Below are 14,753 nucleotides of genomic sequence, written 5' to 3' on the forward strand. Positions count from 1 at the left end.
TCTAAACGGCTGTGAAGTGGCTGGTATTTCTCCCTTGGAGCCATCCAGAACAAATGCTGCTTTGATTTGATCCAAACCCGAGCCTGAATGTTTTACTCCTGCTCTCCCAGCAAGTAGCAAACGCAGTCTCGGCTCCTGCTGACAGATCCTGCCCACTAGCTAACTGTTCCCTAAATTGCTAATAATCATTATAGCCTTAGCTTCCCCTTAGCAGCCTTAGAGTAGCACCATGAAGACTTAGTGCTGGCGTGGAAGGCTCTCTTGTGGAAGCTGCTGTCGATGGGTGCGTGCAAGGGCGGGTTCAGCCTTGTTGTGCGTGCTGTTGGTGGTCAGCCCAGGAGGTGTCACAGCGCGTGTAATGCAGAGTTTGGTTACTTCAAAGCTTCAGATGAACACACTTGGCATTCATTGATTCATAGATTGTAAGGCTGGAAGGGACCTTGGAAGATCACTGGGTCCAGCCCCCTGCACCAAGTAGGAGACACAGCTGGGGGCAGGGAGATACTGAAAGGCCTTCTCCATGGTTGGCCTCCATGTGCCCTTCATCACTATAGCATCTGAGTGCATTGAGTGCTGTTATGCACCTTGTATAGATGGGAACAGAGGAGAGAGAGGGAGGCGGGGAGAGACTGAGTGACTTGCCCAGGGTTACACAGCCAGGCCTCCCAAATCCTAGGTTGGCACTTTACCTGCACTTCTCCCCAAAGTGTAGGAGACCTCTGCCGCCTCCTTCTTCGCAGTTCCCTTCCCTTCTCAGTAATAAGCCCCCATCTCTCGGGGCCCTTGGGATCATTCAGTTCAGGGGTGCAGCCATCGCACTTGCAGAACCGGTGCTGTCTGTATGGCTCCCCTGGGCTAGAGGTTTCATTACAGCACCTCATATTGCTCACTTGACTCTGGGGTTTATTCCAGACCAGGTCCACTGCTGGCATAAATCAGTGCAGATGCATTGACTTCAGAGGAGCCACGCTGGTGTATTTCAGCTCAGGATCTTGCCCACGTTGCTCATCTCACCAAAAGCTTCCTGCCTGGTCTGGTGTTTCACATCTCATGAATTCATGCTCTTGCTGTGGTGGGAGGTGATGAGTTCATCTGACTTTGACAGTTTTTTGGGACAGGGTTACAGTAGGAACCCACCATGAACAAGAACCAGATTAGTCCTAGATCACAAAGAGGAAATCTTTCCTGTGTGGGAGAGGGGACTTTCTTGGGGAACTCGTCCCAGGCTGGAGCAAACTCCCTCATGCGGTAAGAACTGTCATGCTCTTTGCTTGACTTGCATAACCTGCGAGAAAATCTTTGCTAACATAAATGCAGAGCTCTGCCTGCACAGAATGCATTTCACTTAGAAAATATAAAATCGTACATGTCCACCCCCCTTCCAGCCCCTGGGGAGAGTGTGAGAGAAGAAGCAGTGACCACATGTGACAAATGCCACACGTGTCCCCCTTTAATGAATGAGCGGTTGCTGCTGGATTCCCAGGGGTGAGGGTGGGGTAAGAACCTGAACAGCCACCTCCAGTGGGGTTAGGGACTCTCTTCTGTCTCTCTCTGCCCCAGCCCACCCCTGGCCAAGGCAGGACTGCTCCCTACAGTCTCTCTCCTAGAAGCCTCTCTATGACCATAGTCAGATATTTATTTCACAAAGCCTCTGCAGGCGTGTTTCCTGCATGTAACCTTCTTGCCCTATCTTGGATGTCATTTCTCTGAGTTCCTTTCCAGCAATTTTATTTTAGTTTTTATCTTTCTGTCTGGCTTTCAGGGGAAGAAGGGCCTTCACTTATTAATGAGACCCCGGCAGATGGGGCGGGTAGAGTGATTGGAAGCTGTCCCCTGGCTGTGGTTCAGATGGAGGAGCAGGCTGGAGTTAGCTCTCGCAGCTAGCTTTGCCTAGGCCAAATGGAGCTGATCTCATTAGTGCAAAAATAATTTTGCCAGGCGGGAAAAAAAAATGTAGATTTTCTCTCTCTCGCTCTCTCTCTCGCTCTTGCTGGCTTTCACATGCGCACTCTCGTGTGTACGTGTATACACACACACACACACACACACACACACACACACACTCTCTCACTCTCTCTCTCTCTCTCTCTTTTCAGTCAGTGGAACAGAGTCAGGTTTGATTCTTAGAGCTCAAATTGTCCTTTTCCTCAGCTTTTGGGCCCAAGGGCAATTTAATAAAAGGGGAAACCTGAGTCTTTAAGAGCTCTGACAAAAGGCATTGTGTGTGTGTGTGTGTGGGAGGCGGGGAGTGGGCACTGCTTGCTAAGAGGCAGTATGGCCCAGTGGTTAAGTAGGAGAGCCTGCCTTAAAAGTCTCTTTTCTGCTTACTAGATCCATTATTGCCCCCTGTGCCTTGGTTTCCCCATCCCCCTAAATATGGGGATAAATTAAGCTTTTCTTTGGGTTGGTGGAAGGGAGTGAGCCATGGGTGGGTTACATGTCAGTAGGCCAGATTATCAGCTGGTGTAAAGTGATGAAACTGTGTTGGATTCATGGAGTTGCATTGATTTCAAGGAGTTACACTGAGGCAGGGGGCTGGACTTAATGATCTTCTGAGGTCTCTTCCAACCCTTATGTCTTTGATATCTATGAAATCCATGATTTACACCAGCTGAGGAACTGGCTTTTTGTGTTTAGGAATTCATAATGTCTTTTAGTGGCTGCTCAGAGTAGGGACAAGGCACCTGCCGCTGCCTGTCGGGGAGATCCACTGCTGTGCGGCTCAACCACTCTGAGGTTCGGGATGTTTTGAGGACTAGTAGGGGGCAAGCTCTAGGTCTTGCTCCTGTGCATGTATGTGTGTTAGAGAGTGAGTAAGATGGTTTTACTGAAGAATTTGTGCCAAGGGGGGCTCATTCCAGAGCCAAGGGGGTACAGTTTCTAAGGGTAGCTGTGTCCCTGACAATTTTCTTTGGCAAATGTAGCCCCCCACCACTCCACCCTCCTGTCCCTGCCTTGCCCTCCCTTCCCTTGCCCTGTTCCCTAAGCCCGTCCCATGCTATGTTGGTTGGTGGGCAAAGTTTTATTCACAAGCCTCCAAGCAGCTGCTGAAATCACAGAGGAAAATGGCTCCATGTTATTCTAACTAAATCCAGAACAAGCATCCTTGTCACAGATATATGGCACCTCCTGGCTTACGCACTGAACTGCTGCAGGGACAGAGCCCTGGTCTTTCTGGCCCCGAAACTCAGGTCCTTGCCATCTGAGCTGCAAGACAATCTTCATGAGCTGCTAGGAATATAGGGCCTATAACACACTCTTGGGGAGATCTGAATTCCTCCAAACGAGAGCACTGCCCCACATGTGCACTTGCCATTTCATTACTCTGTAGCCCAGCAAGACTTCTAAGAAGAGAGTAATGTGGATTCATTTAAATTAAACAGTGGTAAAAGCTATTAATAATTAAAGGGCTACTGTCAAGAAAACAATGGCAGATTTAAATAAATGGCTTGCCATGGTTACTTACAGCATCTGGCATTATTAAAATGAAAGGAGTATTAACAGTCTCATTTTCTTCATTGTGCTGTGTCCCTAGCTCTTGCTGTGTGCAAGGGGAGCAGAGCAGGTCTGGGACTCCAAAGGCCCTGGTTGCTGGAACGCTAACGGTAGACTCAGTCCTAGCCACGTCACCATACCATGCTCCAGGGGCTTCTGCATGACCCTGTCCCTATGTGGTATGTAGGGGGGAAGCGTGCTGCCAGGACTCCTGGACTCTCCACTGTGCATGTGTGTGTGTTCAGGGGTATAACACAAAAGGCTGAAAATCAGAATTCCTTAGTTCTGCTTCTAACTTGGGGAGTTGAATGTAGGGAATAGATGAGAAGGACCGGGTGTCAGGACCCCTGGTTTCTTTGCTGCTGACCCCATCCCAGGTGGCGGGTAGGAAGGGTACACAGCGTGACTAGTCTGTCAAGTTCTGGAAGACTTGGGGAAGGAAGGTGTGCTGAGTGTGATTAGGGAGCTGGGTAGGCTTCCTGCCCAGGAGTTGCGATGTGGTGTTCGTTAAGCTAACTGTCTATGAACATGCTCCCTGCATAACTGCCTGCTGAGCACAGTTTTAAAATCAGCGGCAACTGTGTGCTAAATGATACGAGGCAATGGAAATAGAAATTAAATGGTTCAAGTCCAGACGGGGATAGCGGTACTGATGCAGCCACAGCAGTGAGCATTAAAGGAAAACAGCTAGCAAGTCTCTGGTGAGATGTAAGCAATTACCACAGCCTGGTTTATAGAGATCCTGGAGAAAGTGCTAAGCCTGGGCTGCCAGGAGAGGAGGAGGGAGGATGCTAAGGGGCCTGCAGATGGCTCAAGGGTCCTCCCAGCTTCTTCATCTTTGGGGCTTTGGGATCTGGTGGTTAGCTCTGTCTCTAAATTGCTGCAGGGCCTGAGTGCCAGTGCAGGGTTTCCCAGATAGAGCCACTCACGTGGCAGTACATGCATGTGCATCCACATGTGGGTAGTGAGGTTGTCCCGAGAGGAGCAGTGCAAGCTCTGGAAAGAGCACAGGTGAGCCCCCTTTGCAGTGCAGGACTCGCGTGTAGATGAATCACATGACCCAACCCCCTTGTCGCAGTCTTCTGTATTCTAGGAGAGCTGGAGCCAGGACACTAGTTTTCCCCCAGCTGTTGCTATGTAGCTGTCCAAAGTTGGGGCCTGTTTCAGTGAATGAGCCTATTCCCTTACCTCTGCCCAGGGCCTGTTCCATGCTTCTCGGGTGCAGAACCTCCCTTTTCCCCTCCTTATAGTCATTTTGAGCCCTTGCCCATCCTCAGACCCTCCTGCAAACATCAGTGTGAACCACCCCAAAAGATCTTGTCCTTTCCTAGCTGTCCAGCCCTCCCAGAGGGCCTGTTTCCCTGTCTGGCTGCCTTGTTCTCCTGTAACTCTTTTACCTGTCCTAGCGTCCTCTCCTGGCCAGAGCACAGGACTCTCCAGCAATCGCCTTGACTTTTTCTTGCTGCATATCCTCCCCTCAACTCTTGTAGGGTATGTTCTGGGGTAGGATCCAAAAGCTTTGGGTGTCGAAACACTACCTGCAGGCCCAGTCCTAGCCGTGTCGCTGTACCACACTCGAGGGGTTGTGTCTGACCCTGCACCCATGTGGTATATAGGGGGGAAGCATGCTGCGAGGACTCCTGGGTTCTACACTTGGGGTGTGCGTGCATGCTTGTGTGTGTGCATGCTTGTGTGTGTGCATCTCAATAACAATCCATGTGATCTGGGTTGCCGTGATAGGCTCTGGTACTCTGATTATGATGGCAGTGACCCCACGTAACCCTGCCCTGCTTGTTCCATTTCTGCCAGTGGGCCCCTTCTGATCTCCTTTAATCTCGTGACAGTCCAGCCAGGGAGTGATGAGATAGTGGGGCAGGAGCTGGGAGCAGGACCTGCTGCCTCTGCCTCCTGCCTGTCCTGTCCCTTGGTCCTCCAGCATGGAGGGTTGCTCCCTGCTCCCCATCCCCTCCCTCTGCTGCTGCAAGGGAACGGGTCCCCTGAGGCCCTTGCCAGCCTTGGGGAAGCCGTATGTCACCAGCCAGAGTCAGCACAAGGAGAGAGAGAAGTTAGAGCCACCTGTTTCCCCAGCGCTGCTCCCCTGTCATGCATCTCCCCTGCTATTCCAGTCCTGTGCATCCCTTGCCCATCTCTGCCGCTGCCTCTCATTGAGGGTGTGGCCCAATGTGACGTGCAGGCCTGTAGGGTGAAAAACTTGTGCCTATGCATCCATAACATGCCACCTGCTTCCATGCACCTGCATGGTCCCTGCAGCCACAGCCGCAGCTGCAGCCTCAGGCTGTTATTTCAACCTTGTGACCAGAGGGTACCAGAGAAATTACTTGGGGCGTAGCCAATGTTTCTCAGGATCCCTTGGGGTGTTGTAATGGAATCAGTGCCACTGGGAGGGGCTTTGTGAGTCCGTACTATTAGAGTGAGGTGGGTACAAGTTTGGACTTGCAGGCCTCCTCTAACCACTTGACTACACTGCCCTTAGGGGGCTGTCAAGATCAGGTACAGTCCCATAACCTTTTGGTATACGCTCCTGCCCCAGGCCAAGGATTCTGGCTCTGGATACCCAGGAGATCTCATTCCCTTCAGATCAAAGCCACTCTGATATTGCTGTAGTGGCTGTGAAAGTCCCACAGGACCTGGCAGATAACTTGGTCTGGGTTGTGCTCAGGGGTGGGGGGAGGAATCCAGCAATGAAAGGGTGGATGGAGAAGCAGGGAATGAAAACAATCCTGCAAAAAATAGGGTGAAAAGAAGATGGAGAGGGGTGTGAGAGGTCCAAGGAGAAAATCAGTGCAGCAGCCAACAGCATACGGGACCCCAGCTTGTGGCAGGCTGGATCATGGGGACTCTTCTGTTCCTAACAGCCAGTGCAGCCTGCCCGTCAGCTGGGAACCTGGGCTGTGAAATGGGCTGTCCTTTCCAGGGAAAGGCATAGGCTCAATCCTCAGCAGGAGAGCTCTGGGAAGGCTGTTTTCATCCTCTGACTTTAGATCACAGGTTCTCAGGCTTTCCCAATGCTCCCACCTCTTTATTCATGAGGTGTTCCCGACCCCCTGTCTCCTGATCGTACCCCTTCAGCTTAGACCCTATGGCAGAGAGAGGGTCCCAGGTTTGATGCAGCTTGGTGCATCCCCTTCCCAAGAGGGAGGCCCTTCAGTGCTTCAGGCCTTGTGTCCCCAGCCCTGTAAGGATGGGGAAGGTTTCATGGAAGTGGCTTGTTGATGGGCCTGAGCCATCACGATGGTGAGTGTGAGGTCTTGCACAGCTGTGTGGCTCATGCAACTCCAGGGGCCTGACACTGAGGAAGCCGACTGCTGTGCGAAGGGGGCTATCTGTGAAAGCACTGGTCAGGACCACAGGCGCAGTCGCTGTGCCCACTGCCCCTCTGCATGTCCTGCTCTTGCTCAGCAGCCCCCCTGCTTGTCCAAAAGAGACTGCCTGCCATGCCAAGCTGCGAGCTGGGCAGCCTGAGCAAGGACCTCTTGGTAGCAGGTGCAGTCTGATGACACTGGCTGTTGGGGTGGCCCCTCAGGTAAATCCGAGGGGCCCCTGGCCCGCTTTAGCTCTGTGCAGTCACCTACAGGTGGGGATTTTCCAGGGCTAGGGTTGCAGGGTTCCTGTTCTCTTTGGCCATTCATGAAGCCCTGGACTGCTGCTGGTAGTTTGGGGAGCCGAGATGGGGAAACTGAGACAAGGTGGCTTAAACATCTTGTCCCAGGCTGCAGGGAGATCAGTGTCAAAGATGGCTTTTCAGCTTCTTCAGAGGCTCCCGTTGTCTCCTTTCAGGAGGATCTGCTGTGAAGATCTCTCTGCCATCCTCCCCAGCCATGGCCACAGCCTGCAGAGGAGTCAGCACGGTGCTGGGGGAGCTGTGGCATGGAGAGGCCGGGGTTTTTCCTCCCTATTCCCTGTCTGTATGATGCGCGTCTCTGCGTGGCAGAGCAGCACCCCCAGACGCTGGCAGGGCCTGGCCCCTCCTGCAGCCTTCCTTCTTTGTGCCGCCAGTATCCGAGGTGCCGGCAGCTACCAGGCGTGTTCTTTAATCCTCTTCTCGACATGAGAGGCTAAGTCCCTTCCATCGGCAGTAATCTCTCCTTGCAGGCTGAGCGGCTGTCGGGTGACATTGTGGCTGAGAAGGGGGACAAGGAACCAACTTAACAGGTTCTCTGCCCCAGCTAATAACTCGGCAGAACATCAGTCACTGTCTGAGCAGCTTTCCCAGGCAAACTGGCTGCTTGTTAACCCTGGGAGATGACAGAGAGCTCGATAATGATGATTTGCCAGGAGGAGCCCATTTAGCTGAAGGAAGCACATCAATCACATGGGAGGGAGAGGGTTGCAAAAATAGCACTTACCTGCGCTGCCTGCTGGCTCATCCATCAGCCCTCACCTTATCTTTTCCCAGGTGGAGCAAGTGCACTTGATGCTGGCCCCAATTCACCATAGCGGCGTACCTGGTGGTGCCAGGTGGACCCTTCTAGTCCTGGTGCAAGTGGCTTCACGAGGGGTGTGGTGGGGGTGAATTGGTCCCTGTATCAGCCTGGTGTCCTCCCTGGACGTGAAGCCATAGGGGCTAGCAGTTGCTATTGCCTCACCACACTGTTGGTTGAAAAACAAACTGTATTTTCTGTGTGTATTTATGTTCAGGGCGCTCATGTGGCAGCTGACCCCCTTCTTTTGGCTGGCAGAGTGAGCAACACTTTTCTAATTGAAAGAAGGTCTCTGCTGCCAGTTAGCAGCCAGCAGAGGTACATGTCAAGATGTCCGTGCCTTCTGCCAGTTGCCGCGGGCCCCTGAGCAGCCGGGGCCTTTTCAGGGTGCCCTCCACCTTGTTGGCATGGCTGCTGCAGCGGAGCCACTGGGGACCGTGTGGCTGTGAGTGCACTCCAGCAGCTTCCTGGCGGTGGCCGATGGCTGCCGGCTGCTGAAGTTGTGGCCGTGCAGGCAGCCAAGTGTAGGTGAGGTCCGGAGTTAGACCTGGGTTTTCTTCCCTTCGTTGGTTTGCAGTGAGGAAGTGTTACTCATCTCCTTTGGGAAGGGCTTTGAAGGCAAAAAATGAAAAACTCTATTTGAGTTAACTGCTGTTACCGACAGGGAAACTGGTCACTTCCTGCTTTCTCACCCCTGCAGTCAACATCCTTTTTTCGTCTACAGCAGGCTGTCTAAGGGGCTTGCCCTCTAGAGGTTTTGAGACCTCAGGGGTTCAAGCAGCTGGCTATCACCAACTGGTCTGTTATCTGGTGTTTTCATACTCTGCCCCAAAGCGTTCAGTCTAAGGGAGACATGTCAAGTAAAGACTATGCCGTCGAGAGCTGTTCATGCCTAGGAAGGGGCAGCTAACAAGAGAAGAGAGTAAGGAAAGGAGGAGTCCTGGGAGGAGTGACTCTGGAGGAGACTTGGAAATTGGAAGGCTGCCACAGATGTAAAAGGAAGCATGATAGGGGAGATGGAGAGATTATCTCTAGACTCTGGCTAGAGCTGGGCAAAAATTTGTGGAGGAAGAATTTCTTAGCTGAAAAATACAGTTTTGAGTGAAACAAAGCTATTTGAGAGTTCAGACCGAATTTGGAGAACAGTCCAGCTGAAAAAAGAAGTCAGAAGTTTTGGGGGTATTTTGTGGAAAAGTTGACACATTTCCTTTCAAAACAAAGCAGTTCAGCTTTTCTTTTCAGTGGGTGCTTTTGTTTTGAAATTTGCTGAAACTCAGTTTTAAAAATGGTATTAGAAAAAGGGTTGAAAATCTAAAAATGAAATGAAATGTTTCAGGTTGAACAAAATGTTTTGCTTTACCCGAAAAGGGATTTTTCTTCCCTTTGTTCTCAGTTCAGCCAGGAAATAGGAAAACGAGGTCTCTATACAGCTCTGACTTGCCATCTTGAAGGCAGTGGTCTAGGCAAAGCTAGGAATGGCAAAGCTCAATATTTTGTGGAAGAGATTTAGATCCTAAGGCGGACAGAGACTGAATAGAGCGTTTTTATGTCCCTGCATGAGCTGTGGGTCAAGGTAATGGAGTGGTGCAAGAGAGAGGTAAGGATGTCCTCATGGGAAGGTGCCAAGCAGCAGTGTGGCTTGACTCGGATGGCTAGACAAGGAGGGCAGGGTACCTGACGTGCACACATCCTCTTGAGCCAAGGGACTGTCTTTATTCTCCTGCCTCTTTCTTGCAGGTTCCTACCTCATGGTCAACTCCTCTCAGCACGCGCCAGGGCAGAAAGCTCACATCCTCTTCCAGTCACTGAGCGAGAATGATACTCACTGCCTCCAGTTCAGCTACTTCATGTACAGCCGGGATGGCCACAGCCCGGGCTCCCTCAATGTCTATGTGAAAGTCAATGGTGGCCCACTGGGCAGCATGGTTTGGAACGTGTCTGGCTCCCATGGGCGCCAGTGGCATCAGGCAGAGCTGGCTGTCAGCATGTTTTGGCCCAACGAATACCAGGTGAGTGACAATGGGAGATGATGCTATAGAGTGGTTCAAGGCCTGGAAAATAAAAAGTGAGCCCAGGGGGATACCAAGGGACAGTGCATTCAAGCAGTGACTGAGCCACAACATAGCCTGGTATTCTGGGGCCTGGTCCTGAGCCCTTACTAATACAACTTCAGCTACCCACATGAGGAAGGAGTGTAGGGCTAGGGCTGCTAGTCCGGATGGAAAATGCCTGGTTGGTGACTCAGCTTCCTGTTCCAGGTCTAGGGGCTCCATCATGCAGCAAGCAGTCCTAGTGCTCTACCATCCCAGCCTTCAGTTGTGGGCTGCTCCTCTATTGCTCTGCTGATGTCCCTCATTCCCAACGTTTCTGTTGCATGTCTGCCATCCTCAGCTCTGCTGATGGCAACCCCCAGTGCTAGGCTTCTGGAGAGCTGATTGGAAAAGTATGGGGGTGGTGTCTACATAAACCTGTCAGTGCCCCAGGTGGAGCTGGGGAACCTCATGGGAGTGTGCTTTCACTTGGAGTTGTAGCACATCCAGCTGCTGGTTGGGGCTGCATGTACAAGCACAACATGTCTTTTTCTGGGTGTTAGCTCCTCAGCTTTCCATAGTAGCGGGAACCCAGGCGAGAAAGGACTGCAAAAAACATGAACAACTGTTAAGCCAGAGAGTGGCCTAGGATTCCTTGCCTTAAAGAGTGTGATACAGACTAGAGATGAGCCCGAGCTGCAGCATCTGAATCCAGCCCTGGAGTCTCGCACCCAGCCGGTGTTTGGGGTGGTCAGTTTTGGGGACTGGGACCAGGACATTATGTAAATAGGCCAACACCGTAAGTTCTGGGCCCATTGTGAAAGATTTCCGGGCTCTTCCTTTGCTGGTGTCATCCTCCCTGTACCAGGGGATGGTGGTATGTCATTCCAGCATAGAATTAAGTAACAGGTATGTGTCTGGTTGTTCTCAGGTCCAGTTTGAGGCGGTGATCTCCAGCGAGCGTAGAGGATACCTTGGCTTGGATGACATTTTGGTCTTGAATTATCCCTGCTGTAAGTAAGATGGAGACCTGGCTGCAGCTGCCTTCCTGACAGGGTCCAGCCGTCTGGCCTGCCATGCTGTCATGGGAAGTCCTCACACTGCCAATTAACGTCCTTGTAATGAGGGGTTTGATGGGACTCAGTGTTAACTGGCTACTGTGGTGCCTGACAGCATTCATACTCTCCTGTCAGAGCAGAGCCAAGGGGGCACACCAGCTGATGTGGCTGGGGTTGGATGAGAGATGGCTGTCAGGACCTTATATGTCAGCAGGGTGTTGGGGTGGGGGTGAGGGTGAAGGGACAGCCTCCTACAGACAGCATAAACTTGAAGTATCAGGAACTGGGAGTCACCAGCCTGGTGAATAGGACCGGAGACGGCCATGCAGGGGAACAGGCTGGTGAACAGCACTGATTTTTGGCAGGTTGGGAGAGATGCTGTCGCTGGGCAGGGTGGTGCTGGGTAGGTAAAGAACATGACTTAATGGTTAGTGCTGCACAGGGCCAGAGAGGGTGCGGAGTGCAGGCTAGTGCCTAGCACCAGGCAGGAAAGCTATGAGTCCCAATCCCCACCCCTCCCATCTCACCTTGGGGAATAGACCAGTGCCCCCATCATGTAGCTGTGATCACTGGGGGCCAGTGACAAGGGGCTCAAGGCAGCCAGGGTCGCACTGAGCCCTACCCCTGCTGAATGGACACCACTCACTGTAGATATGATCAGTGAAGTTCAGTTATGTACCTTCCTGTGGGATCCTAGGGGCTTGTTTTCAGGAGTTCTCAGCTCATGGGCTCAGTGGTTGGGTGGGTGATACTGCAGGGGCTTATGTGAATCTCCCTTGAATGATACACCCCATAGCTGTTTCTGCTTCTGCTCATGTCTGTAAACTTAGATGAGCACAGGCCTAGATGACATGCCTTTGAAAAGGACAGTTCTGGTAGCAAGGGAAAGGTCAGTTGACTGGGGATAGCCTCTGGGAGGTAGCTAACATCCTGGCAGATGGGACAAATTGGGTTCAGGGCATGGATACCAGTGTGCCCCTGAGTCCTTTCCCTAAATAGTGTTTCTGCTAGACCAAGCCAGTAAGCTCTGGAGCATTAATGATAGGGAAGGAGGGCATTGCAGGAATGTGGTGCTAGTCAGGAGAGTCCTTCTCTGTGGCTGGCGAGTTGAACCGTCAGGGAGCTTCTGAGCCTTTCATATCAGAGTCTTCCCTGCTGCCTCCTTCATGGCTGCTTCTGCTTCTGAGCAGTTCCTCCCATACAGTCTGTTTTGGCAGTGGAGCAGTTGCTCCATAGAATAAGACAGTGAGAATTTACAGACAAGGTCACAGCCTTCATTCCATGACGCCCAGTACCCTACAGCCTGCAGTCATCAATATATGATGCTAAGAGGAAGGAGAAAATCCTCCTCATAATGGGCTTGTCTAATTGTGCCATGTGGCAGCTTCCTTCCTGACTGTCACTGAAGTGGATTGCTTCTAACCTACCCTTCCTAAATGCAAAGAATTTGGATTAATACCATTTAAGTCAGCTCCTGCTACCGCCATTAACCCTGAACAAGAAAATGGCATGTTTTGTAGCTGTGCTCCACTGCAGAGCCATAATCTGGCGTGGCCGTGTGCTCCTGGGATCCAGCGCTCTGCTCTGTCCCACGGCCATGTACAGGGGGAAGCGAGGGGCAAGCCCACCGTAGTGTAGATCTGGCGGGGTGCACCTGTGGAATCCAGTGGGATTGTTTGTTTCTGTACCTTTGCAGCCAAAGCGCCTCATTTCTCCCGCTTGGGCGATGTGGAGGTCAATGCCGGGCAGAACGCTACCTTCCAGTGTGTGGCAGCTGGGAAGGCATCGGAAGCCGAGAGGTTCCTCATGCAGGTGACTGGACCAGACCGGGGGGGCTGCCTGGTTTTGCTGTCTTTCTCCCTGTGTGTGGGACTCCCTGAGATGGCGTCACCTCATTCCCAACTCTTCTGTGCAGAGCCCTGATTGCAAAGCCAGGGTGCTGGTGCTGACTACCTCATCAGTACTACCCAGAGAGGTGGCACTCCCGGTCCATTTGAAGGCACTGGTGTGGGGGCTGGTGGAAACGAGCGGAGGAGGGGAAGGCACTTTAACACTCCTCCCCTCCCCGACCCTCTGTGTCACATCAGAGGTTCCCTCAGGCCCCTTTCCACTAGAGAACAGTTGATGGAGGATAGAGAGATGACCCCACTGGCCTACCTTACCCTGGCCTACCTCAGGGGCTCTTCTGGGCGATGTTCCCATTGAGGTTGGCAGGAGTTTTACCAAACTAAGGGTGATGAGACTGGACCCCTAAGCAGCAACGGAAGACATGGGCTGCTGTAATCTCCTACTCGCCACCCTTTCCCCACATCCCAGTGGGGCATTAGCATTTGGCATTGTGCTGCCATTCCCATGCTGCTCCACATTACCACCATCTAACTGTATAGAGAGCAGCACTGAGGGCTGGAAGGCTTGACAGACAGGGCCTTGAGGGAGAACACAGTGGGGAAAACGGGTGGGGTGGGTACTGTTAGATGCAAAGGAGATCCCACATTGCTACTTGGCCATTATGGGGAGCTTTACAGAGCCGGCATGGAAGAGCTTCCTCCCAACGTAACATCATCTTGTTGGCCAGCAGAGGCAGAATGGAGCAGTTGTCCCAGCTGCCTCGGTGAAGCACATCAGCCATAGGAGGTTCCTGGCTACCTTCCAGTTGGACGAGGTCTCCAAGGCAGAGCAGGACCTCTACCGCTGCGTCACCCAATCTGTCCGGGGCTCTGGTGTCTCCAACTTTGCAGAGCTGATTGTGAAAGGTGAGGGTGATGCTTCTTTATGTTATGGGAGGGCCCTTCAGCTGAAGATTGCATCACAAATCTTGACCGCTGGCCCCATCCCTGTGGTACAGATGAGGGAACTGGGGTACAGAGACAGAAAAACCTTGCTTCAAATTACACAGGGAATTGTTGGTGAATCTAGAGGCTTGACTCCCACTTGTTGGTTAGTGCACCAGACTGGAACTTTAGAGACTGGGTTTTGTATCCAGTTTTGCCACTGGCCTGCTGGATAACCTTGGGCAAGTCACTGTCTCTGCTTGTAGCTCAGTTTTCCCTATCTTTAAAATGGGAAAAATGCTGCAAGCCTTGCTTTGAGCTCTCCTGATGAGTTAGTTCAGTGGTATCAGACTAATCCAGTCCCTGCAGACCATCCCTATGATTGGATCCAGAATATGGGGCTGGACCAGCACAGATTCCCTGCGTAGGGTGTGCTAGATCGGGTCCATGCAGCACATGTGCCAGACCAGCTGTGTGTGTGGGGTCTGGCCCATTCCAGCTTGTGGGGCTGGTCTGACGCATACTGAATGTGGTGTGTGGGTTCAGTCCAAGACCTGTGAGTAGCACTGCAGGCTGGATAATAAGGATCCCCAGGCCAGATTTGGCCTGTGGGGGCTGTATCTTTGACACCCCTGAGCTAGCCATTGCTAACAACTGTAGATACTAAACAAAGATGGTTCATTGGGTGAGGGGAGGTGCCGTCTCTTCCTCAGTCCTCTCCCTGCGGCAGGCCTCAGGCTGTACTGTGTTGGCTTGTAGCCCTGCTCCAGCTTAGATGCGTGTTCAAGCAGAGGCAAGGAGCTTGACAGGAGGCTGGAGGGAAGAGCAGGGACAAGTGTGATGGTGGGGAAGGGGAAGCTGATGGGCTGGGGCAAGATGTGATAGGAGAAGAGCAGGTGAGCTGGTGTGAGGAAGGGAAGGACAGGAGGTGTTGGGTGTGCTTGGAAATGGTGGGGG

At 52.2% G+C, this 14,753-nt stretch overlaps 1 protein-coding gene across 3 annotated transcripts in view; it reads left to right on the forward strand.

Moving 5' to 3' along the window:
- The window catches only part of PTPRU (protein tyrosine phosphatase receptor type U), a 307,092-nt gene that overhangs the window by 130,447 nt on the left and 161,892 nt on the right, over positions 1-14,753 (forward strand). For 2 of the 3 annotated variants that reach the window (XM_090057147.1, XM_090057146.1), the window contains exons 3-6: positions 9,675-9,946; positions 10,899-10,980; positions 12,722-12,837; positions 13,604-13,778. In XM_090057147.1, the coding sequence (XP_089913273.1) occupies positions 9,675-9,946; positions 10,899-10,980; positions 12,722-12,837; positions 13,604-13,778 (645 nt within the window). Of the gene's footprint in view, positions 1-9,674; positions 9,947-10,898; positions 10,981-12,721; positions 12,838-13,600; positions 13,779-14,753 lie in introns of all 3 variants that reach the window. The other variant, XM_090057145.1, reaches the window with a different exon arrangement.

The sequence above is a fragment of the Crocodylus siamensis genome, chromosome 7 (assembly GCF_052110815.1).
Source record: "Crocodylus siamensis isolate JL-2025a chromosome 7, ASM5211081v1, whole genome shotgun sequence".
NCBI classification, from domain to species: Eukaryota; Metazoa; Chordata; order Crocodylia; family Crocodylidae; genus Crocodylus; species Crocodylus siamensis.